Source organism: Talpa europaea (assembly GCF_964194135.1).
Source record: "Talpa europaea genome assembly, chromosome: 12".
Taxonomy (NCBI): domain Eukaryota; kingdom Metazoa; phylum Chordata; class Mammalia; order Eulipotyphla; family Talpidae; genus Talpa; species Talpa europaea.
The window spans coordinates 25,504,204-25,530,121 of NC_140079.1; the positions used below are offsets into that span (position 1 = coordinate 25,504,204).

The following is a 25,918-nucleotide window of genomic DNA, read 5'->3' on the forward strand; positions in this document are numbered from 1 at the left end:
CAGAAAAGTAATAGTAATGCTCAAGATCACAGAGCATTTCTTCCCCCAGGGGCCAAGACTGCTTCAGAGAGTGCCTCTGGCTATCTCTGCCCCTCCTTTGCACCCTATCTTATTCCTGTCTCTGAGATCTTGGTATCTTTCAGCTTGTGTGTTTCCAGACCCCAAAGATCCACATTGCTGAAGCTGAGCCCCCTGGGGTATGGCTCTCCATACCTGGACCAGCTACCTGCTTCTGGACTGGCCTGCTCCAGCTGAGAGGGGCTGTCCAGGGGCTGGTTGGGAGGCCATGTTCTGGAGTGGGAAGCCTGTGTTCACAGGCAGTGTGTGCCCTTCTCTGCTCCATTACTGCCCCTTCTTCTCTTATACCCCCACCCACCCCCTGCTTTCTAGTCTCTTTTTCTTCTCTCCTGTCTTTTTTCTGCCTTCCTTCCCTATTCCTTCCTTGTGTCTGCTACTTCTTTCCCTTTGTCTTTCAGCCTGGCCCCCATCTCAGCACCTGGGTTGTCCTGACGGTATGGGGAGACTTGGGGGTGGGGTGGGCCCCTGCGGAACCATTGGGAGTTCAGGAGAGCTGCAGTTGTTGGCAGTTTCAGCATTTTAGAGTGAAAGGGCTCTCAGGTTGGTGGATTTGGTGGTGTGGCAGTGCCTGCTCGAGGGGTGGAGCGCCCTAATCAGCTCCCTGGCCCCTCACTCATGTCCATGAACATCTTCCCCGGTGCAGGAGGGTGAGGCCTGGTCCTGGAGCCTGGGGCCTCCGCGCAAGTGCTGGCTGATGTTGTTTCCCTGGCCTCTGACCTCTGCTCTCTGCCCTCTTCTCTCCAGAGGCCTGAGCTCTTTCCCCAGAGGTACCTGCTGGGATGGAGGAGGCTGGCCAGAGCAGGGAGGAGATTTCTGCTCAAACGCCTTCCAGGTGAGCACACACAGAGTGTTGTGCTTGGGCTGATGTGTGAGTTTGTGTGTGTGCTTGCATGCTAAAAGTGTGTCGGTGAGTGTGTACACGGGCTATGTGAGAGAGTACGGGCACGCATCCATGTGTGGACAAGAACATGGGTGCATTTGTGTGGGTCTGCACCCTGCTTCTGGGCCTGTCGCTGTGCAGCTCCACTCCTGGCCCATAGCTCTTTTCTCCTGTCTTTGTGACCCTGGCTTTGCTCTGTGGCTTTGTTCTGTCTTGTGGGCCAGCTGGTTCCCTGCTGTGGTCCCACGCAGCAGTGACTGATCCCCGGCCACCCATTCAGCTGCCTGGAGGCCCTGGAGCCAGTGTTTGCCCCAACTTCCAAAATGGGGGTGTGTGGGGGCTTCCTGCCCAAGTGTCTCAACCCTGCCAAGGCGGACAGAATGGGGAACAGCTGCGTTGGCCAATTCCGGCTCCGTATGGATTTGGTTTGACAACAAAGCTCCCTCTGTGTGTTCTCAGGCCCCTTACATAACTGGGAGTGGGGGACGGGGGAGGGGGCAGGCAGGAGGAGGTAGAGATGGGGACAGGGCGACACTAGGATGGGATGGCTAGAAAGGGGACAGGGACCAGGAGGAGAGGTGAGAGAGAGTGAGAAGGGTGAGGGCGAAGAGTGTGTCTTGAGTCTATAATTCTACTTGTTGCCTCTGGGTGGGAAAGAGATCAGTTTCCAGGTCTTTTGCTCTTTTCTTATTGATGCTGAGTCTTCCTCTCCTTGAGCCCAGCCTGCCAACCTTGAACCCACTGGGGAGGGGGTTAGAGGCCTGTCAGGGAATGAGGCCAGATGGGGTTTGGGGCTGGACCTGAAAGGCCATCCTTAGCCCCACCTGAAATTGAACACTTTCCATAAAGAAGGGAATCATTCTCGCCCCCTCACACTTGGCCTTCTGTTCACTCCTCTCAGGCCTGGCTCCAGAAACCCCTCTGGATACCCCTCTGTGGTACCCCTGAGTGGCAGTGTGACTGTGGCAGTGGCCTTTCCCTGTACCCCTTAGGGCTGTTCCATGGCACCCAGCCACAATCTGGATCCAGAACTCCCCCTTCAGTGGCCCGTGGCTCTGTTCCCTGCGCCCCCACCCCCTTCAAAAATCAACATTTTCTTCTCACCATCACTGTCCCCGCAGCTGTCCAAATAGAATGAGAAGAAAATGTTCTATTTCTGGAACAGCTGGACTGACAGGCAAGGAAGGTCAGGTGAGCTGGCCAGGCTTGGGTGTGTTCTTGTTGGGGAGATACCATATCCCAGGGACCCTATCTCGTCCCCTGCTGGGCAGGAGAGAGCAGACCCTTGGAAGATGCCAGGAGGATTGGCTCAGCTCTGGCCTATCCCACCTTCAGATGGGGCCAGGCAACTGTGGGCTCAGTCTCCTGGGCTTTCCTTCATTTCTTTGAGTCTCCTTGGGATACCAGGCTTCTTTGGAAAGAGCCCTTGAACTTGGCTTGGTCCTGAGGGTAGTGCTGATTCCCAGAGGACAGTGAACTAATAGCCCTATTTTATTTCAACCTGAGAACAAGAACGGCTCCTAAAGCAGGAAGGGGAGCTATTGGCAAGGCCCCAGATTTTCCTGGGCCTCAGTGACAGACTACCCAGGGTGTTGGCACTGGACCCCTGGCACTGCCCTCATTTAGATTTAGGGTGTCTGGCTAAGGGGTATTCCCTGGGACCCTGGGCCTGCAGCTCTGTGGAGAGGTGCTGTACTATAGCACCCTCAGTCCCTAGCCCCTGGGCTGCCTGAGTCTGCTTTCCACCACTGCCCCCAGGTCTGGGCACTGGGGTGACCCTGAAGTTCCTAACGCCTCAGGGCTTGAGCCCAGAAAGTCTGGCCTGGAGGCAGGCAGCTCAGGGAAGGCCTAGATGTCATATATTTATCATCATATATTTATATGTGAGTGAGCTCCTCACCCACAGTCTCTTATCTGGATCAGAATTAGGGCAGGTGCTGAGAGACAGGACAGGCCAGCAGGCTAGTGAGTGAGCTCTGAGGGTGCCAGTGGCTGCGCCTGCCTGCCCCTGCCTGTCCTCTCTGGGGACACCCCTATGAAGCCTATTGCCTATATCTGGGGCTCCTCCTAGGGCCTCTGCCTTGTATCTTCCTCCTCTCCTTTGCTTTCTGCACCTCCTACCTCCCTTCAAGTACTTCTGAGTTTGACAGGACCTGGGTTTAGCTCTGCAGAGGGCAGGGAGCCCTGGGCTTCCCTTTACCCAACTTCAGAGACAAGGAGAACCCCAGGGGATGAGCTTAGCCACTCCCTGCTCCTCTGGAAGCTCCTGGCTCCCTGGCTGATAGCTCCAGGGACCTGCAACATGACAAACAAACTCAGCTGGAGCTGAAGTTGAAGGAGCCCGCCAGGCCAGAAGAGAGGAGTTGGAAGCAGCAGCAGCAGCAGAGCGGCACCCCAGCCCCTGCTGCCCACCGCGGGATGGGGGAAGAGAGCACACAGGCAGAGGGCAGCCAGCAGGCCCCAGAAGCTGTATGTAGGGGTGGGGCAGGGCGGGCAGGGAAGGAAGTAGAATCAAGACATGTGCATGTGTGTGCGTGGGGGACACTGTAGTCCTGTGTTTCCAGGCTTTGTTTTGGGGGGTGCGCCTGTGTTTGAGCTGGGGTCCATATGTTTGTGCACAGAGATGCCTTTGTAGGTATTAATGTGGGAGGGTCTGAGCAGACAGAGCAGGGTTGACCTGAGAAAAGGCTCAGAGTGTCTCCCCTGTGCCTCTTGGCTTTGGGGTGTGGTTGGGATTGCAGGGTGCTCAGAGTTGCCCCCACAATCTCAAACCCCCTCCTTGCAGGGGCTGAAGGAGCCTGGGGCAGAAGTGGTTCTGAGTCATCCCTGACACCTGATTGTCAGCCAGCCCTGAAGCCAGTGTCCCCCCCTACTCTGCCCTGCATCCCCCAGAGGGTAAACCACCACCAGATCGGAGGTTCTGCACCTTCTCAGCAGCACCTATGCTAGCTACCCCTGCCCCCCGCCCATGTTACCCTTTACTTGGTACTCATGTGACACCACCTCAAAAGGGCCTCTGAATGGGTTGCACAGGCTGCTGCAGGAAATGAAGATCTTTAGTTTTCCTTCTCCACTTGTTTCACTTCTCTTTCTAGAGAGTTCTCCAGGGTGCCATGCACCTCCTCCAACATCAGCTGGCATGGCACTCCATTTTCCCCAGTGCCACCCCAGCTTCTCTGGCCCTAGTAGGCATTCAGGAATTGACCCTCCCCAGCCGCTGTCCTGAAACCACCCAGTTCCAGAGTCACTGTGGAGGCCAGTTTGTCCCCCTTGATGCTGACAGATGATCTGGTGGGAGAAGGAGGGTGGTATAAGTCCAGCAGAAGTAGGGTGCCTGTTGGGAGAAGGGGCAAAGGAAAGAGGTTGGGCCTCCCGGGTGGCTTAGGGCTTAAGTCTCAGTGCTATCACTGCTATGGCCTGAGTTCCATCCTGGCCAGGGAGCTACCCACATGGCGCAGCAGACCTCTACTGTCTTGCCCGCTGCTCCCCTCAGCAGTGTATTTCAGTCAGTCTGCCTGTTCTGTTCCTCACTCTGTCTCTGGTGAATCCTCTCACTCCCAGAACTTCTGGCCTGTATTCCAGATCTTCTATGCAAAAATAAATAAAAAGCCCCCCAAACAGAGGAGAGAAGTTTCTATGCCTGAATCCCTGCTGCTCCTGTTGCTGGGATACCTCACATGCTGAGAGGCACCATTCCTGGGCAGAGCTGGGGTGTGTCCACTCTGTAGGAATCCTAGGATGAACTTCACCCTGCACTGTCCCTGCTCGGGGATGCTGGGAGTGTCTGCTCTAGAGAGGGGACATCAGCTAGCAGAGGGAACATTAGTCTGGAAATAAGGCACGGCTCGATGAAGGGCAGACTGCCTGGATCTGCTGTGGAAAGGGGGTGCTGCTTGGGAGAGGGGACACTCTGCCCTGGCTGAGGATCTCTGGTCAGTTCCCACTGGGAGCGCTGTCAGTTGGAGCTGATTAGGGGTCTGGCACCATGTTAGGGGGTGCTGCACCAAAACGGAGTGGCTTCTCTAGGAAAGCCTCCTTCCTCCCCCTCACCCCACGCTCCTCCCTACCCAGCAACACTTCTGCCCCGAGTCTGGCCAGTACATGGGATCTGCGTTTAGTGCAGGGCAGAGTCTGCATGGCAGTGTCCCTCCCTGTCCCCGGGAGCTGTGTGTCCCGGCGCCTGTGCACTGCACCAGTGGCAGGAGGACCATGCAGGAGCTGTTTTTCTAGATCCTTCTCTTTGCTGGGACGGGGCAGACCTTGAGTGGAGAAGGGCTGTCACATGATCGGGGCCAAAGGCGCCCCAGACCCCAAGTCACCTTCCGCTGCCAGGGGCTGAGTGTTTGCCCTGGACTAAGGCTGTGGGCTTTCAATCCCAGGATGTGCTTTGGGGCTCACACCCCTCCCAGAACGTGGCTTTTGCCACCTCCCCCCGCCCCCATTTCAAAGCTAATAAGGAACCTGGGGCTCTAAGAGATGCAGGACCTTGTCAGCGTTCCTCAGCCCATAATCACAGAGTGCAGAGGGAGCCCAGACAGCTCCCTTGAATGCAGGGGTGCAGAGAGCAGTTGCAGCCACTTGTGTTCTCTGTTCCCGGCTCCACCACCTCTAGCCTTTTGGCCTTGGGGCCCTTCGTTTCTCTCTCTGCTGCTTCAGTTTCCTTTTCTGTCAGTCAGCACGAGAGAGCACTACCTCAGTGTTTGAAGATTAAATGAGCTCCTGCACTGTAGCCTGGGAACAGCGTGAGGGACCTTAGAAGATGAATTCAGTGTTGCTGTTCTGTTAGTCCCCTCCAGTGACTTCTCCTGGGACCTTGATAAAGTCCAAGCCCCTGTGGTGGCCAGTGACACGCTGTCCACCACCTTCCCAGGTGGCCTCCCTGGCTCTGCTGTGGGCTCCTCCTTGCTATCTCCAGTCCTGTCCTTGTTTCTGTTATTTACAGGGGACAAGCCTCAAGGTCTTAACTCTATTCGGTCTGGAGCCTTCTACCCCTAGCCCCTCTCTGCCATCTTTCATTTATGTCTGTTAGGTCTGAGGTCGTAGTCCCTTTGCTCTCTGTGCCACCTAGTTTCATTGGCCTCATAGTATGTATGGCTGTTGCATTATCTTGTTTGCATACTTTTTAATATTTCTCTCTCTCCACCCAGAGCAGCCTTGTTACCTTGTTACTGCTCCAGTGCAGTGCCTGAGACAGTCCTTTCCACACTTGAGGAGTGGGAGACCCTGAGGGATTAGGTCCTTGCCCTGGGACACCAGCTGTGAGAGCAGTGGCTGAGTGCCACCTCAGGTCATGTGGAATTCAGATCCTTTTCCTCTGCTTCTCTGAGGCCGGAGGTGTTGGAGTCTAGAACCTGGGCTTTTAAGCTCTTGAAGTCAAATAAGGAGGAATGGAGGCTTTCCTGGGTAATAGGGTGTCTTCGTTGGTTGAGGTCAGCTTGTGGAATCACCCGGCACCCTAGGAGCTGGTGGTAGTTAAGATCAACCAAGCATGGCATTGGCCAATGCAAAAACTACCCCTGCCTCATGGTGAGGCTGTCCTTGTGAGCACAGTGGTCTTGGGCAGAACATGTGACACCTGCTGGCTCGGCCAGCTCCCAAGCTGAGGCTCTAGGAAACCCCTGGCTTGTTAGAGCCCCAGTATGTGCAAAGTGGGGTTTTTTAAACCCAATGAAGCTCTCTGTTCACATTTATTCTGCCTGTTTGCTCATTCATTTAGACATCTGTTCCTTTAAGTAGTTGTTGATCACCTACCGTATGTCAGGCATTAAATTTCGGAGGTAGAGGTGCTGTGAGCCCCAAGAAGTCCCTACTTTCTTGGGGCATACAAAATCATGAGTACAGGGGACAGTGTGGTATAACTGCTGCAAAGGAAATAAAACAGGGCCATGTGGGGAGGGCAGAGTTGGGACTGGCCAGAACGCATGAGAGGGGCAGTGGCCAGGTCCAAGGGAGGTTGGGGAGGAATATCTGGGCTTGCAGCCCTGGTGATTCCAGATACCCCAACATTTATACTGTGGTCACCCCTGCCCTGGTCAGGGTTCAGGTGGGAAATTGTTGGAACCCATCCCTGCCTCTGACCTGCCTCCATTCTCAAACAGCGCATGCCAGCTGAAATTCTTACCTTTCGGAGGAAGCATTGGTATGGCTTAGGAGTCATCCGGGACTTTCTCCATTCAGTGAACAGACAGTTGTATGTGGAAGGTTAAGGCTTCTTTGCTTTTGGTTACAGAACAGACTGGCTGAAAAAAAAAATGTTTTTGAAATGATGTTTTCATTCACCCCACATTCCACACAGTTGTAGCTTTGCATCCCACTCAATGCATGAAGATGAAGTTCTGCTAATAGTTACAGAGAAGAGTTTCTCTGAGCATTTCTGTGGGCCTTGCTACGTTCTCTTGTTAACGACCTCGACCAAACTGTGGCAGGGACTCTTTATCTCCATTTTACAGATTGGGAGAGCAAGGCTTGGAGATGTGGAATAATTTCCCAAGTCACAGGTCTGGCAAGTCGCAGAAACAGGGGCAGGCCCCTTGACCGGTCTCTGGGGCACAGCTCTTGATAAGAGGAAGAGAGGAGGCTCTGGGGAGGCCATTCTGTGTGACCTGCTTGCCAGCCAGACACGGTCCTCTGTGTGGCCCCTGAGCCAGTGCTGTGCGGGAGGTGAAGCTGCGAGGCCCTGTCTGTGTGGGCCTCATGCAGGCTCTGAGGTGAGACGCCAGCATCGGGAAGGGGTTTGGTGTGGGCAGAGTGGAGGTTAGGCTGGTGGGCTGAGTGGCAGTGTCACCTCACACTGTACCTCCACCAATAGCCCAATGGCCCGGGAGGAGGGGACAGAAGCAGCGGAAGCAAGGGGCCTTCTCCACTCTGACTTATTGAGACCTTAGGACAGTGCTCTCTGTGCCTGTGAAGCAGGCACCTCTGACCCCTGACTTAACCTTCCTGGACCCTGGAGCCTGTGGGGCGCAGTAAACTCTCCGACTGCTTCCAGTGGGTGGAGATGGGGAATGTCTCAGGGATTTCCTAGTCCAGACGCTGCCCGGTAGAAATGCAATGGGAACCACAAATGTGTGCCAGATGTGTGACTTAAGTTTTAAAAATTTAGCCCCATTTTTAAAATAAACATAAGGAGGTAAGATTAATTTTAAAATTTAAAACCATTAGAGAATAACTATAAGAAAGTAAAAATCAAAATCAACAAACAACTATGAACCAGAGACACTATGGGGGGTGGGGGGCGGGGAAAGGAGGGATTGGGGGCAAAATAAGGGGGTTACAATTTTATGGGGAATATAAAAATAAAATTTAAATTAAAAAAAAATAAAACCTTTCGAGCCCAAGAAGTATTTCAGTGTATCATCAGTGGATTAATTTTTAGGGTGCTTCTTCACTCTTGTGCCATCTTTGACATCCACTTACCTTTCACCTTGGCATGAACCAGCCACCCTGTGGGCCTTCTTGCATAGCCACGTGTGGCTGGGGCTACCACATGGGACAGGGCAGTGTTGGCACCATCCATCATTTCAGAAGAGGCATCCAGAGGCCAGAAGAGGGAGGGGGTGTCCCTGTAGGTAGTAAGCTGGCTTCCAGCCCCAGCTCCAGTATTGCCTTTAGCTTTGGCTCCTTGGGGTCCAATTTACTGGCTCTGGGTGGGAGGTTCTGAGGAGGAAAATGTACCTTGGAGCCCCTGACCAGTAACCTGGGGCAGGCCCACGGCTGGCACCAGCTTTCTCCTGTATTTATTCTGGTGTGGGCCGCCCATCGATTCCCCAGACTGTCCCGGTGTCAGCGTGCTCACCCAGGGAATGGAATTCGAAGCGTCTGCCCCTCCTGCCAGACACCAGAAGTGTGATTTTCAAGTGGCTCCCTATGGTCTTGTGACTGGCAGCTGATAAAATGGATGATATGGTGTTTCTGGACAGGAAGCTGCAGTAGGCTCCAAGGGTGGGGAGCAGAGATCCTTCTTGGGCCGCACTGGGGACCAATCATTGGGCTTCTTCTCCCAGGTTGGGTGCCTGGAGAGATGCTCCATGCGCCCATTCATGGATGGTCAGTTGCTCTGCCCCCCTGCTGCTGGGGGTAGGTGAGCCTGGGGCAGCCTGGCTCCCTCCTGGACATGGCAGTGGTCACACTATGCTGTTCAGTGATGATGAGAGGACAGCCTGCGGGGTACATGTGGCCCAAGGCTGGGCCAGAGGGCTGGAGCAGGCTGCCAACCTCTTGTTACTGCTCTTCTTCTCTTCTCCGCCCACACTGTGGCAGTGATGGCCCCATAAATCCAATCCATTTATTTTTTTTAAGATTTATTTATTTATGCATAGAAGAACTGGGGTACAGGCCAAAAGTGTTGGGGGTAAGAGGACTCACCAGAGACAGAGTGGGGAACAGAACAGGCAAACTGACTGAAATACACTGCTGAGGGGAGCAGCAGGCCAGTCAGGAGAGGTCTGCTGTGCCATGTAGGTAGCTCCCCGGCCGGGGATAGAACCTGTGCTGCAGTGGCTGGGGATAGCCCTATAGGTTGTGTCTTAACCCCTTGCGCCACGAGGGAGGCCCTGATCCATTTATTAATTAACAGCTATGTATTGAGAGTCCACTGGGTACCAGACGCTCTTCTAAACACTGGGGATCAATGCAGTAGCAAACAAAATAACAAAGGTGTTTGCCAGCAGGGGAGAGGGATTTGAAATATCAGCAGTGTGTGGAATTTCAGATTGGAGGTGGAGAAGGTGAGGAAAGAATGAGTAGGTCCCAGGCCCCTGTGTGGGGAAAACATAGACCGAATGAACAGCTAGCGCGGAGGCCCCGAGGAGGGATGTACCTAGTTAATCAAGAGATGGTGTGAGTGGAGCAGAATAAAGGAGCGAAGTGTCAGGATGAGAGGGCAGAGAGGCACTCGCCAAGAGATCACATGTACACTCTAGCACACCTACAGGGGCTGGCTCTGTGTCTAAGTAGATGAGAGGCCCATGGAGGGTTTATACAGAATTAGTTGACCATCTCACCCAAGAGTGACTGATTAAAGGGGGTTGTGACCCTCCCTCCCCTCAAGAGAATGCCCATGACCTGTGGCCTCATCTTGTCTCACCTGGTTAATCATTGTACAAGTCATGTTAACTTGACATCCATCTTGGGTCCCTTCTGGAATATTGGTAGAGGACTCTCAATAGAGGAAGCATGTGGTTAGCTGATGCTATGGAGATTCACACACCACGACAGACTGGACACATGGCTCTAGATTCTTGACCTGACAGGTGTAAGCAGGTGTTGCCTAGTCCTGGGGTGCAGCTACCCAGCTACTCAAGTTCAGAACCCAGGAGACCTGGTTTCCTGCTGGAGGGACCTTGGTTCTGTGCTGGTGGAGTGACCTGGCAACCAAAAAATGAACGCAGCCTTGGACAGCTCTCATGGAGGCCTGGGGTCCAGATGGAGGCAGCAGCAATCCTAGAATGCAAGTGCATGCACTGAGCATGCTGGAGAGCTTCCGGAGGAGTCCCAGGGGGCTCTGGACTGTGTCTCCCGAGGAGGAACCTCTGAAGGCTTCTATAAACAGTGCTAATAAACATTTGAAGGACTTTGATGTGACAGAGGACCCACTTCTTCCACTTGTCCCAAAGGGCACAGGTGGCATTCTGGGGATCTTGGCATCTGGAGAGGCATTCCTTCACAGGTTTGGGAGACAGTAGAGAGTGGAGGGCATGAGTGTGGCCCTGGCGCTAAGCCGTCTGTTTTCCAGTTTCACTCCCCACTGCCTCCAACCCTGGGCAAGTTGCTGACCTTTTTTTGCACCTCAGTGCCTATCTCTACAGTGGAGGTAATAATAGTGTTTAACTCCTAGGGTTGAGATCATACTTGGAAAGGCCTTATGGCGTCTAGCTGAATAGTTCTTAACATTCGGTAATGTCTGCAGATATTTTGGATACCACAGCTGGGAAGTGGGGGGTCCTGCTGGCATCTAGTGGGTAGAGGTCAAAGATGCTGACAAACATACTGTGAGGCACAGGACAGCCCCCACCATGGCTTATCTGACTCCCAAAGCAATGGTATTGAGGTTCAGGGGTGCTGGTGTTGCACATAATAAGTGCACAATTATTTGCATCAACTATTAATAAGGATGTAAGGCATTTTAAATCTCATTCCTTGCATGTCAAACGTTTATAAAACATCTGCTGCATTCTAGGCACTATATTAGAGTCTGGCGATAGAAAAAAATCCTGAACCACAGAGGTCACAGTCTTATGGACAAGACACGAAAGCACTTAATTACGTGGCATAAAGTTATATTCTGTGATAAAGTATTTCCTTCCTTCCAGCTACTGTTTTTTTTAAAGATGTATTTATTTATGCATACAAGAGCTGGGGTGCAGGCCAGAGATGCAGGGGTTGAGAGGATTCACCAGAGACAGAGTGGGGAGCAGAACAGGCAGATCCACTGAAATACACTGCTGAGGGGAGCAGCGGGCAAGACAGGAAAGGTCTGCTGCACCATGTGGGTAGCTCCCTGTCTGGGGATCAAACTCATGCTGCAGTGGCTGCCAGTAGCTTCATAGTGCTGACACTTAACCCCTTGCGCCACTAGGGAGACCCCCTTCCAGCTACTCTTCATAAGACTCTTGGAATAAACAGGTCTCCAGTTTCAGAGGTCAGAGGATAGTGGGCAAGACATGATGACCAGTAATTGTATAATATGAGATTACAATACTTGGTAAGTGCTAAACTTGAGGTATAAACAATATTTTGTGGGAAAATATCGGTTGTTTTGAAATGTTGGGAAAGACTTCACAAAGGAGGGGATTGTGGAGGGAACAGCATGGGGAAGCCTTGGGGCACTCCTGATGGGAGAAGTCTGTGCAGAAGTTGGTGGTGTGGGGCCTCCCTGGTGTCACAGGTGGTTTAGCACAGCACTGTGAAGCTGTCCGCAGTCTCTGCAGTGCGGGTTCGATTCCCGGCTGGCCGGTGAGAATCCTCCCACATGGCGTGGCAGACCTCTCCTGTCTTGCCCGCTGCTCCCCTCAGCAGTGTGTTTCAGTCAGTCTGCCTGTTCTGTTCCCTGCTCTGTCTCCGGTGAATCCTCTCACCCTATAGCATATCTGGCCTGTACTCAAGATATGTATGTATAAATAAATAAATAAATAAAACTAAAAAAAAAAAAGGTGTGGAAGGACAGGGCTCCTGTGGTGTCCTGGAGAGGGGCCATAGGAGGTGCACCTGCAGGGACTGCACCCGAGGGTGAAGGACCCTGGTTGCCTTTAAGGGGCGGGGTGAGAAGGAGAGTGATAAACTGGAGAAATGTTTGATCTAAATTGTGTCTTAGAAAGATGCCATGTTTGCAGTTACAAACAAGGGGCCTGAGTGAGCAAAGACTCGTGGTCAAGAGACCAGTTAGGGGGCCTCCCTGGTGGCGCAAGGGGTTAAGACGCAACCTATGAAGCTCTCCACAGCCTCTGTAGCAAGAGTTCGATACCGGCTGGCTAGAGAGCTACCCACATGGTGCAGTAGACCTCTCCTGACTTGCCTGCTGCTCCCCTCAGCAGTGTACTTTTGTCAATCTGCCTGTTCTGTTCCCCACTCTGTCTCTGGTGAATCCTCTCACACCCCATGCCTCTGGCCTATATCCCAGCTCTTGTATGCATAAATAAATAAATCTTTAAAAAAAAAAAAAGAGAGACCAGTTAGGAAGCAGGTCACTTGGGGGACATCTAGAATCAACCAATCTGCAACTCCAGAGGGCGGAGGGCTGCATTATGAAGTGTTTCTTAAGGTCTAGATTATGTATCTTTTACACTGGGGCTGAATTTTTAAAAAGATTTATTTATTTATGCATACAGAGGTGGGGTACAGGCCAGAGGCGCAGGGGCGGCTAGGGCAGAGGATTCACCAGAGACAGAGTGGAGGGTGAGGCAGCAGAGGTCTGCTGTTCCATGTGGGTCAGCTCCCTGGGCTGGGATCGAACTCGTGCTGCAGTGGCTGTGCAGGCTTCATAGTGCTGAGACTTAACCCCTTGCGCCACCAGGGAGGCCCCACGAGGGCTGAATTTTATAAAACTTTATATCCCTTGTGCCTGCTGCCAAGCCAGGCATAGACTCTCAGCAAGACCTGATGGAATGAGGAAATGAGGGTAGAATGACTAGTACTCAGTAACCATTTAGTAGGGAAGGTATGAAACAGAGGGGGATGGTACAAGACTGGGTGGAGATAATATGGGGGCTGGGGGTGGTGGAAGAGATGGGTCCAGTTTGGGATGTGCTGAGCTGGAAGAACTGAAAACCATCTGTAGGATGGTCAGTGGAAAATGAGAAATGCTTGGATGGCATCTGGGAGCGAAAGGAAAGGGCTTGAAAATAAAGGCTTGAAACAACCGGTATGAGTAGTAGTCACAGCAGATGAGTAAACCTGGTGGGTGAGAATGTGGGGTGGAGGTTCCAGGGCAGATCCCTGGAAATGCCAGCATTGAAAGGAGTGGGGGCAGCAGGAGAAGGTCAAGGGGGTAGGAAGAAAACCTGCCCAGTCTTGATGGGCAAGTCAAGAAAGAGGCATTACGGGTCAGCACTGTCTCAGTATCTGAGTGCAACGAAGACAGAAAAGTCGCTCAAGTTTGACCTTTTAGGAGGCCACTGATGGCCTCAGCAGGAGTGATTTCAGCATAAAAATAAGGGTGGCGCCTGGTGTGGTTTAGGGGCAGGAGAGAAGAAGTAGCTTGGGAACCTGTGGGAGCTTGAGGAGTTGGAGGCATAGAAGGGGTTTGTTTTAGGAAAAGGGAGACTTAAGTATGTTTCTAAAAAGGAGCTGACGAGGAGGGCAGGAGGGAAGAAAGGGCGGGTCAGGGGGCCACTGATGGGCAACAGTGCTGGAAAGATAAGCGGGGATCCCCGGTATAGGTGGCAGGATCAGGAGGGAGAAGTCTAGAGGTGAGTCTAGAGGTGGCAGCCAGGCGCTTCGGTTTTCCCCCACAGAACTGCTGGATGTAACGCTGGTTCCCTGGCTTGCTCAGGGTCTCTGAACCAATAAGAACAATGCCTGTGCACTGGCCTTGCTGTCCCCCTCACGGATGGACCAGGGCTCCGAAGGGAGGTATCCAGTTCTCTGCCTCTATGTACAGCGGGTACCTGCCCCGTCTGTGCTGCGTGTCAGGCTGTGAGTTCCCGGCAGCCTGAGGCATGCTGCTTCCTGTGGAGCTTTGTTTCCTCACCCACTTGTGGGTTCTGCCCTTTGGCAACTTCTCTCCAGCCTGACTAGAGCTGGGGAAACTGTGGTTCTTGCAGAGCTCGGAGAGAGAGCGAGCACTGACCTTCTGCCTGAGGGGTTGGGTGAGCTGTTCTCCCTGGCGGTTGGTGGCAGGTAGAGGCTGGTGCCCTGTGGCCGTGAGTAAATCGGAAGCCTGCTTTCCTACCCAGGTACCCTCCTGAGACTTTTTTCCTGTCCTTGTGTTCTCAGGGCTTGGTCAGGAATGTGGGATGCTTGCTGGGAGAAGGCTCCCAGTTGCTCGAGGCAGTAGTCAGCCCAAGAAACCCTGTACTTCTAGAATGTGGGTGCTGCTGAGCAATCCTTTTGGCTTGATCCAGCAAAGGGAGGGAGGATGGGCTAATGAGTTCCCTGATGGACTGTCTTGGAGCAAACCCCAACACTCACCAGTTGGCTTAGCACAATACCAGCCCAGTTTGAGAACAAAGACCTCCTTGCCAGTGCAGAACTTTATTGGGGAACTGGTTAAAGGTGGATGGGCCAATGGCCCCCTGCCCAGGTCCACCTGCTGAGTGTTTAGTTTAGTTGAATGTTCAGCTGAATGTTTATGGTGTGGCTGAGTATTTGTCTTTCAGTTACCTTGGGACACTCTATGTATTTTTCCATCTTGGTTGCATTTTTCAATCACAAAGCCGAGAGGTTTTGGGTTTGTTTGCTTTGTACTTACCAATGCCCTACCTCTAGCCAGTTATATTAGAATCTTGGAGAATAGGGGCTAGACCTCAGTGTACTTTTAAATTCAGGTGATTGCCATCTGCAGCCCAGGTTGTGAGCTGCTGATAGACAGGGAGAGGAAGTGAGGTGGCAGGAATTGCAGTCAGGAAGGAAGATGGTGAGAGAGCCCAGGTAGGAGGAGGGGTGGTTCATAAAGCAATGGAATGATAGATGATCGTGGCTTAGAGCTGTGCACCTCAGAAGGTGATCTCAGCATAGCAGCCGGCACCACCTGGGAGCTGGCTAGAAAGCGGATCTCCCCACACATCCACTGAGTCAGAATGAGACTTCAAGGTTTGAGAAGGCTGCTTCAGCCGTTATCGAGACCAACCATGAGCCATTATCTAGACCATTATCTAGGTTCTAACCTAGGCTGAGCAAGCCTGGGGTGCTTGAATAATTTCCAGTGCTGGGCTAGGCCAAGTCAGGCTTCCTAGGTATGGGATCCAGATTTATTTATATATATGTATATTAATTTATTATATGTATATTAAATGTATATAATATATATTAAATATTATATAATAAATATATAAATTTGCATATTTATTCCAGGTGTTTATCCTATTTGGCTAATCCATCTTGGCCACTGCTTCTCAAACTTGAATGTGCTTAGGATTCACCAGGGGAATCTTACTCAAGTGCAGATTCTGATTTTGTGGGTCTGGAGGGTGCCCGAGATTATGCATTTCTAATAAGGTCTTAGCGATGTCCCTGCTGCTCACCTGATAAATGTATTTTGAGTCACAAGAGTCTATTGGACTAACCTCCCAGTTTTACAGCCAATGGAATTGGGGGTCAGAGAGGAGTGACTCACCCAAGGTCACCTGACATGTTATTCATTACCTGTGGCTGGCAGCATGCTAGATGCTGTGGGTAGACCTGGGGACTTGATAGATTCTGGGGATTTGATAGATTCGTAAACCCCCCTCCACCCCCTGCAGAGCTTCTATTCCAGTGAAGGAGACAGTTGGAAAGCAAGCAAATAAAGTAACTGAGCTACATACAGATAAGAGAAAGTGCCATGAAGAAGACAAAGAGATGAAGTGGCAATTGTGTGTAGGTGAAGAGGCCCAAGGCTGCTAAGGAACCCCAGGTTCTTGACTTCTATGCAGGAAAGATTTCACGCAGTTGTCCATATAGGTGAGTTAGAGATGAAGCTTTATTGTAGGTGAGAGTGATACCATAGGTTTTCAGGTCTAGTCTCCCAGCCAGGAACAGATCCTAGGCAGCAGGTGCAGCTCTGAGTCCCAGCCACTAGATCCCCATGGTTGGTGTCTCACGAAGCCGCCAGGATCTTTGCTGATGCTCAGGCAAGCAAAAAAAAAAAAAAAAAAAAGAGGCAGATTTGCTTAGAGAAAGATGTTTATTAAGGAGAAAAGGAACAGAAATAAAGTGGGACAACCAGGCTGGTGGAACCAGGCCAGGGAGGGGCAAGGAAGCCAAAGTGGAGTCGTGTCTCAGGGAATATATACCTTCTTTCCCTCATTATTCCAAAGTTCCACCAGTCTCTCTGCGATTCGCTAGATCTTGGTGGTCTCACTCACTGACCTAATGTCTCTGTGCCCAGAGCTTAGTGTCAGTGTCCCAGCCCTTGTTTTTCTTATAGTTTTTTTTTTTTATAGAGGCATGTTTTATTTATTTATTTATTATATTTGTTTGTTTTGTTTATACAAGCACTGGGTACAGTCAGAAGCGCGGGAGGGTGAGAGAATTCACCAGAGCCAGAGCGGGGAGCAGAGCAGGCAGAAGGACCGAAGTACACTGCTGAGGGGAGCAGCGGGCGACAGGAGAGGTCTGCGCGCCATGCGGGACCCTCGCCAGCAGCTGGGGATCGAACCGGTGCTGCAGAGGCCGCGGGCAGCTTCGCAACCCAGCGCCACCGGGGAGGCCCAGCCCTTGTTTTTCTTTATCGCCCTTTTCTGGCTTCCCCTGCCCCTGGTCCTGGGGTGTTTGATTAACCCCCTTTGGTAGTTCTTGCCCTCATCTCTGGAGCTTCCCTTATTCCTTTTGTTTCCCTGATCCCAGAAGCCTCTTTAACTTTCCCCAGTCCCCAGCCTGCACTGTCCCTGAAGCTGCCTAATTAACCCTAACTTGCCCTAGGGCTCAAAAGTACACACTCAAGAGTGAGGATGGGCAGATTCAGAGGAGACTCTCCCTTTGGGTCTTCAGGCTGCTGATATCCTTGCTTAGTTGAGGGGCCAGGGCTCACGGATGGGATTGCAGATGGGTTTTGACAGCTATTGCTTAACAAAAGGGGCGGGAATTTACAGGTGGGGTATTAAGATTTGGCCAATTTTTTTTAACAAAAACCACCAGGACCCTAGCCTCCTGTTAGATAAGATAGGAGAAGTTTTTCAACTAGTGGTAACTGCACCGTCTATGAGATAAATTAATGGGGTTGGCCTCAAACTAATAGGGTTTGAGTCACTTTGTTCTGCAATGTGCATAGCTATTTTTCAGAAATAATGCATGGCAGAAGTAGGCGGCCACAGCCATTGTGCTGGATTTCTGTTCTGTCTCAGGGAGGTGAGGCGTGTCACTTCTGGTAAATGGTCGAGAATTACTAGACTTTTACTGGGGTCTATTGATTACACATCTATAACTTTTTTTTTTAAGATTTATCTATTTATTTACACAAGCACTGGGTACAGTCAGAAGTGCAGGAGGGTGAGATAGAATTCACCAGAGCCAGAGCGGGAAACACAACATGCAGACTGATGAAATACATTGCTGAGGGGAGCAGTGGGCGCGGCAGGAGAGGTCTGCTGTGTGTAGCTCCCTGGCTAGCTGGGAATCGAACTCATGTTGCAGAGGCTGCGGATAGCTTCACAGTGCTGTGCTTAACCCCTTGCACCACAAAGCAGGCCCTGTACCCTTTCTGTGCCACCTGCCCTTTGCCCTCACCTGAGAGTGTTTCCTGTCTCAAGACAGGCACTTCTTGCTCCCTGTGCTACCCGTTCAAATGCCTTGTCTGCACCCAGTTGCCCTGTGCGCCTGGGTGGTGAGGGCTGGGACACTGTCTGCATTTAATCAGACTTGGGAAGGGTTAGAGGGGACTTTTCTGGACCTTCCTGTAACCTGGCTCTCACCCATGTGTCTGCCTGAGCAGACCTGTTTGTCTGGAGCAGATGGTGATGGAGAGCTGGGCGGAGAAGAGGTAAATGTCAATTGCTTAAAATCTGAATCACACCCTGGACAGTTAACCGAACTCACTGTGAGAAGTGGGTGGAGACCCCATCTGTCCCCTGGAACTGGCCCTTTCCAGGTCAAAATGAGGAAGCAGACAGGGAGAGGAACCACAGAAGGGGGGCTAGGGCCAGCTGGTCTGCCAGGGGACCTAATTCTGGGTTTCTCTTTCTGTAGCATGGGAGCTCTTGGGACCTCCCAGACTGCCTTTGAGGGGCAAGGGGACTATTTGGGGTGAGAAGGGCCACTCTTTGGATGGCTGTTCCGGAACAGCGTCACGCTTTCTGGACAAGGACAGAGGCTGCCGTGGGTGTGTCCTGCGGCAGTCTATGTAGAGTGCTCGTGCTGCCAACCACATACCTGTGACTCCTACCTCCTAGGTGGCCCGAGGCAGCCGGGATGACAGCTCTCCCCAGGAGCCCTGCTACCTGCTGAGAAACATGGTCAGCAAGTCCCGTGAGTGTTTCCAAGTGCTCCCCCACCCTGAAGGATACGACCCCCAGAAGTGGTCTTCAGCGGCCTCCTGAGACCTCTGTGGGTTGTAGAGGGACATACAGGGCGCCGGGGCCCCTCACTTCATTCTGAAGGACAGTGGAAATGTTCAGCCCTGCTGGAAGGCTGGGGCCAGGTGAGGGCCAGGGACTGGGTGGCTTGCGTTGGGGGTGGCAGGGGTCCAAAGTGGGGCAGGTGAGAAGGTGGACCGGGGCTGGATCTGCCTGTTTCTGCCTCCAGCTCCTCTGTGCATGTGCCCTGCAGGCTGGAAGCTCCTGGCCATGCTGGCTCTGGTCCTGGTCGTCATGGTGTGGTATTCCATTTCCCGAGAAGACAGGTACATTGAGCTGTGAGTCCAGCTTCCATGTCCTTCCATGCGTCCTTCTCAGCCACAGGGCTCTAGTGGAGGGTCGTGGGCGAGGGGGCCTCGTGGGGCAGGACAGGGCACAGTGCGTGACCTCCCCCTTTGGCCTCTGAATCCTTCCTGGAAGGTGGGTGGTGGGCTTGGGGGGTAGGGTCTGGGATGACTCCCCTAGGCTCTCACCCAGGATTTGGGAGAAGGAAGAACTGGATCCACAGTGATCTGACTTCAAAGTGGAGCTTGGGCTGAGATGACCTCATCCTGTGAGCTGTTCTCTGGGCCCTGGGGACCTGTGCACCGCGGGAGAGAGTGGAGGCTGCCTGGGATGCTGGCCCTGGGCCGGTGAGGTCTGACTGGAGCTCCTGCCTCCTCTCCTTTTCTGTCTCCAGTTTTTATTTTCCCATCCCAGAGAAGAAGGAGCCGTGCCTGCAGGGGGAGGCGGAGAAGAAGGTCTCTAAGCTCTTTGGCAAGTAAGAACCTGGGTCTGAGGGGCTGGGACAGGGCATGGGGTGAGCCAGTATTGAGAGGTTCATAGACTGGGGGTGGGGGGGCTGTGTTTGTGGAAAGGGGTTTGCCGAGGCCAGTGAGGGGTGGGGGAGCGGCCCTTGGACATGTCTCTGTATTAGTCAGGGCCTGACTTGGAGTCCAGCATCGAGATTAATCCCTTTCTCATCCCCACCCTGCTTTCCTCTCTGTGTAGTTTCTCACGAGATCAGCCCATCTTCCTGCAGCTCAAGGACTATTTCTGGGTCAAGACACCCTCAGCCTACGAGCTGCCCTATGGGACCAAAGGGAGTGGTAGGTACCCACCTGGCAGTGTGGCAGTGTAGGAATGGTGGACTCTCCTTGGCCACACTGCCTCCGGTTCTTGGTCCTCTGTGGCCTGGATGCCCAAGTTCTGAGTCCTGCTCAGATACTGGGGTCAGGGGAGGAGAAGGCAGCCAGGCTCTCGAAGCAGCAGAGGCTGAGTTGGCCGCCTTTGGGATGCTTGCTGTTGTCATAGCTCTTTCCAACCTGATTCTTTTTGTAGAAGACCTGCTCCTCCGGGTCCTGGCCATTACCAGCTACTCCATTCCCGAGAGCATCCAGAGGTGAGGAGACAGCCCTCCTACTCTGCCTTCTCCTTCCCACCCCAGTGCAGCATGGTCTAGTACCTCCCAGTGAGGCTTCCTGTCTCTGTTTCTCTGTGGCCAGGTTGACCCTTCCTCCCAGCCTGCACAGGTACACTCATCCCCACGGCACTGACGCCTGGACATCTGTGTCCATAGCAGGCAGAGGCTCTGAGGATATTGCTGGGGCAACAGGCCAGAGCAGCAGGCGGGGGACTCTGAAATGGGGTTTCTTATCTGTCCTCCCCATGTGTCATCCCTCTTCTGCTGTCTTCTGTGCTCTGCTCAGTTTCCTCTGCCTTGACACCCCAGGGCTGCAGAGTCACTGTGGTCAAAAGCTGGGCTCTCTGGAGAAGCCTCGTCCATGGGAACCAAGGATTGAGGGGCCTGGGAGGGACTGATTGTGAGCCAGGCCCAGGCAGGAGAGTTCAGCGGGGCAGGGGTTACTTCGGATTCTGATCAGCCCTTTCCTGTGGCAGACTCAAGTGCCGCCGCTGTGTGGTGGTGGGTAACGGGCACCGGCTGCGCAACAGCTCGCTGGGAGAGGCCATCAACAAATACGATGTGGTCATCAGGTCTGTATGGCCGTCCCTTCCCCCTTCTGCTTGGGAGCAACTGTAGACAGCCCCGGTGGGGCTCTGGGTGATGGGCCTCTCCCCACCAGGCTGAACAATGCCCCAGTGGCTGGCTACGAGGGTGACGTGGGCTCCAAGACCACCATGCGTCTCTTCTACCCTGAATCTGCTCACTTCGACCCCAAAGAACAGAACAACCCCGACACCCTCCTCGTCCTGGTGGCTTTTAAGGGGATGGACTTCCACTGGATTGAGACCATCCTGAGTGATAAGAAGCGGGTAAGTAGGGAGAGGGGTAAGTGGGCAGGAGCGGGGACTCGGCCTATAATCCCAAAGGAGGGTGTGTGGGGACAAGTGTTCTGAGGGCTTCTGCAGGGCATAGCAGCCTGTAGGAGTCAGACAGCAGGCACCAAGGGCACCCCAACCTTGAGGGCTGCCAGGGACAGGAAAGTTACCAGAAAGTGTGTTTGCCAGTGAGAGTCCTGGAAGCGGGGGAACTAATCAGCAGTCATCTCCAGGCCAAGGAAGGGTGTGTGTGTGTGTGTGTGTGTATGTGTGTGTTGGGGGGGCAGTGGGGGGTTTGGGTTGGAACAATCGAGATCTGTGCCCTTCCAGGCAATTCCCAGAAAGTCTTCTATGTCTCTTGGTCATCCAGCAGAATGCTGAACTTTCCAGTTTGGCATTTTTAACAAGTGTTTAGGTAACCCCAAAATTCTCTACCTGCTTGGATATCCCTTAAGTGGCAGCGGTTGGCCCCATATGCTACATGTTACTTATTTCACTGGGCAGAGAGGTGCCCCCATCCTCTCCCTGTGCCTTTCCTCTGGTCTCCTCCTGTCTGTGGACTTTGCCTCCCCCCTTCTTAACCTGCATTCGTGAGGGCCTCTGCCATCACGTGGACCCCAACCCTTGGCTGAGACCACCAGATTGGATTTCAGAAACAGATTTTCATCACTCCTACCTCTCTCTTCCCATTCCGTGCCTTTAGGTGCGAAAGGGCTTCTGGAAACAGCCTCCACTCATCTGGGATGCCAACCCCAAACAGATTCGGATTCTCAATCCCTTCTTCATGGAGATTGCAGCAGATAAACTGCTGAACCTGCCAATGCAACAGCCACGCAAGATTAAACAGGTGATAATGGGCTGGCCCAGGGCAGCTAGTGGGCTGGGTACCTGGGTGGGAAGTAAATGGGGCATTTCTAGAGTTCTACAAAGCTGAGGGGGACCCCAAGGAAAAATAATAACAGATTGCAGCTTGCATTTGAATAGCACCTGTGAAATCCTGATGACCACAACCTGCAAGCAAGGCCTGCAATCAGAATTCTAAAGGTGGCAGTGGTTGACTCCAAAGCCAAGAGTCAGAGAAGGGCATTTATAGGGCCTGAGGGCTGGAGTTAGAGGATGCTGTTGGTTGGTGAGACTTTGGAAGCTGGGGGCTTGCTAGCACAGTCAGTGGCCTTATCTTTAGAACAACTGTACACCTTACAGTGACTGTTAGCTTGCTGTGCCTATGATCTTCTCTTTGAACACACTGGTCTGGGTGAGTTAAGATGGTTTGAGCTTAGTTTGTGTAGCATGTTATGGTTTTGGCAGGTGTGTCCATTTGGGGAGTCGTGGTACAGGTTTGCAACTTGGGGTTTGCTTTCAGCTCACAGGGCCCTGGTGGTTTTTGGCTGGTGGGCTCTAACACACTCTTAAGTTTCCCAAGTGCTTCCATGTGAGTTTTGAGCCCTTTGGATGCTGTGTGAGTAGTGCACAGAGACATCTGGCACACACAGGAGAACTCAGCTTGGACTCGGCTCCTGACTCTGATCTGGAATGGTGGAGAACATAGTATGGCTATTATAGCATTGAAAAAGGTAGTTAGGCACGCCTGACCTGGAGCTGGAGATCGGTACATGGTGGATGCTCAGAAAGAGTTGCCAAATTTTGAATAAATAATTTCATTCTTTACTTAGTATCCACTATGATTCACCTTCATGTGTTGAATGCTTGCTTTTCTGACTGCTCAGTCCCAGGCCCCACGCTTGCATACTTGGGAAGAAGAGGAAACTCCGTCTCACAGAATAAAGATACAAGTTGCAGCAGGAGTGACCTGCTGCCCCAGTAGAGAGTTGTTCAAGTACTTGGGATCTCAGAGGAGGAGTGGCTTTCTGCTTGGGGCAGTCTGAGAGTCCTCCCCAGAGGAGGTGGTACTGGAGTTAGGCCTTGAGGATCAGGGGAAAGATATTTCATTTGGCAAGACCAGAGAGCTGCCTCTGGTACAGAGTTCTGTGTAAGTGGAGTTGAGGGGCAGGGAGAAGGCATTTATGCCCCCAATGGCGTTTGAGGCCGAGGGTAAAGGCCAGAGAGGGGGGCCAGATGTGAGCGCCTGGTGGCAGGAAGTGCAAAGGAAGGAGTGGACAGATGTGCTGGCTGTGCTGGTTTCCTATTTTGCCTAACCAATTGCCATATTTTAATGGCTTACAGCACCACAGCTTACTGGCTCATGGTTCTGTGGGTCAGAAGTCCAGCACGGGTGGGTGTGCTCTTTGCTGCGGGTCTTCACGGCTGAAATTAAGGTCAGTCTTGGATTAGGCTCTTGCCTGGAGGCTTAGGGGGGAATTCACTTCCAGGATGCTCCTTCTTAGAAGAATTCAGTTTCCTGTGGTTGTGGGACTGAAGTTCTATTTTTCTCGCTGGCTTTCAACCTGGAAGCGAGGTGGGGGGAAGGCTGGGGTTCACTGAGCTCTTAGAGGCTGCTCACATCTCTTGCCATTCGGCCCCTCCTTCTGTCCAGAAACGCAGGGGCATCACTTCTCAGGCTTCCTCCTTGCTGATCTCTAGGCCCAGATGTTAACATCCGTGTAATTAGGTGAAGCCTGCCGGGATTATCTCCCTAACTTAGGGTCATCTGGGTTGCACAGAGCAAGGTCATGTGATGGGATGTAGCTCAGCATAGTGTCCAGGCCCACTTGAGGGCACTGGGGTCATCTCAGACCTCTCCTGCCACTGCATTTCTCTTACAAGTGAAATTGAGGGATTTGTGATGACTTGGGTTCCCAACTTAGACGACTAGGTGGGTGGTGCCATGTTTAACTAATAAGGGAAGTACAGGGGAGGAGAGAGTTTGGCAAGTTTATGGAGCACGTGTCCAGGCAGAAGTGACTAGAAGGTAGTGGAAATGTGGCTTAGCAGTGGTCTGACCTGGACAAGGTATGACAGTGGTGGTAAAAGCAATGGGTGAAGGGCCTCCCCGGTGGTGCAGCGGTTGAGCGCTGGGTTGCGAAGCTGCCCGCAGCCTCTGCAGCGCCGGTTCGATCCCCGGCTGCTCCCTGGCCACCGGAGGAGGGTCCCACATGGCAAGCAGACCTCTCCTGCCACCCGCTGCTCCCCTCAGCAGTGTACTTCGGTCCTTCTGCCTGCTCTGCTCCCCGCTCTGGCTCTGGTGAATTCTCTCACCCTCCCGTGCTTCTGACTGTACCCAGTGCATGTATAAACAAAAAAACAAACAAACAAATAAATAAATAAAACATGCCTCTAAAAAAAAAAGCAATGGGTGAAGCAGGCAGGAAGTGACAGATGAAATGATAGGGAGGTCAGAAAGCCGTGCTGGGAAAAACCCGGCAGTCGGAAGCCTAATGAGGTCCGGGAAGTGGGTGCCCAAGGGGTCTGGGAGCAGCTATGGAGCAGAGGAGGGTGAGATTTGGGAGGTTCAGATATCACATGGCCCATCCCTGGGGGTGAATGAGGGATGAACCGAGGTCCTCATAGCAGCCCATGAGGTGGGTAGGAAAAACTGCTGCTGCCCCAGTTTATGAGGGGAGAGCCCATAATGCAACATGCAGCCCATGAGCATTCAAGCCCCAGGCGTTCTGAAACAGGTGAGGTTCTCCAAGGAAGTGAGCAGAGCCTTTCTATGGCTTGAGCAAGCTACTTCCCAGTTGCAAGCCTCAGTGTTCTCATCTGTAAAATGGGGCTCCTGACAGTCTCTCCCTGAAAGTGTTTTTGCAAAGACCACATGAGATCACATATTATCCTGGGTAAAATACTTGACATAGTGTCTGGCACATAGTAAGTGCTTAAAAGTAACCAGTATCATCTTCATCATCCTGATTCCCATCATCACCATCATTGCTGGAGGCCCAAACCTATCTCTTCCCCTGGACGTGTTGCGCTATATTACCTATCACAAATGGGAAACACCAGCCACTTGTGGCTATTTAAATTTAAAATGTAATTCATTCAAATAAAATGAAATGAAATGAGAATTCAGTTGCTCGGCTGTGCTAGCTCCACTCACATGCTCAGGAGCTGCATGGGGCTGTGGCTGTGGCTGCAGTTGTGGGCAGCACCAATGAGGAAGAGCTCATGGGAACAGAGAGTTCTGCTGCAGAGCCCCAGCCTAGAGGGTGGCAAAAGGAGCAGGGCTCCCTCTAATACCTTCCTCATCCCTTGTCCCTCAGAAGCCCACCACAGGCCTGCTGGCCATCACCCTGGCCCTGCACCTCTGCGACCTGGTGCACATTGCTGGCTTTGGCTACCCAGACGCCTTCAACAAGAAGCAGACCATTCACTACTATGAGCAGATCACGCTCAAGTCCATGGCAGTAAGTGGCCCCCGCTTGTCAGCTTAGGGGGGCGGGCCAGCCTGGGGACACTGAGTGTGTGAGAGAGGTGCCAGGAGGTGACTCGTGATGCCGTCACTCAGAGAGTCAGATCTGGAACTGAGACATCTGGGCTCCCGGGCTGGGGAGGTGCTTCCAAAGGTGGAGCGGTGGGGCGGTCCCTGACCAGCCCTCAGTTTGCTTCCTCACTGTCTCCACAGGGGTCAGGCCACAATGTCTCCCAGGAGGCCCTGGCTATCAAGCGGATGCTGGAAATTGGAGCAGTGAAGAACCTCACTTATTTCTGACATGGGCACACACTTTTCAATCAGTCTGCCCACTCTGCTGCCTGAGTGCCCCCCATCCATGGCTGTGGGGGTGCCTGGTGTCACTTATGACCCATTTGGACTCGCCGTCTCCTGTGTGGGGAAGGAGTCCCGGGACTAGCCATGTATGAGATAAGGCCATGTCCCTGGCTGCTCTTCAGGGCCCAGATGCAGTCAGGACATAGGCCTTGGAGTTGAGGGAGCACAGTCAAGGCACAGGACTTGTTGCTGTGGCCTCCCCTCTCTGCCAGCGCTGGGAGATTATTTAATGGGCTATTTAATTAAAGGGTAAGGAAGGGCTGTGGGCTGGCCCCATGGCATCCAGGATAGGGGGCATACTACAGTGTTCTGCCCGCTTTTTATAAATAC

The 25,918-nt window shown here is 52.7% G+C and overlaps 1 protein-coding gene across 2 annotated transcripts; it reads left to right on the forward strand.

The window, feature by feature from the left end:
• Positions 1-857: 857 nt before the first annotated feature.
• Positions 858-25,531, forward strand: ST3GAL4 (ST3 beta-galactoside alpha-2,3-sialyltransferase 4; the record flags this gene model as incomplete). Of its 2 annotated transcripts, none has more annotated exons than XM_084250826.1 (12): positions 858-910; positions 2,080-2,149; positions 18,481-18,556; positions 18,833-18,941; positions 19,343-19,423; positions 19,654-19,751; positions 19,984-20,044; positions 20,542-20,637; positions 20,727-20,916; positions 21,626-21,769; positions 25,083-25,226; positions 25,445-25,531. In XM_084250826.1, the coding sequence occupies 12 exons, from the start codon at positions 858-860 to the stop codon at positions 25,529-25,531; spliced, it is 1,209 nt and encodes a 402-aa protein (XP_084106952.1). The 2 variants fall into 2 exon arrangements, with proteins under 2 accessions (XP_084106952.1, XP_084106953.1); XM_084250827.1 differs by having other exon boundaries at positions 18,857-18,941.
• Positions 25,532-25,918: the final 387 nt, after the last annotated feature.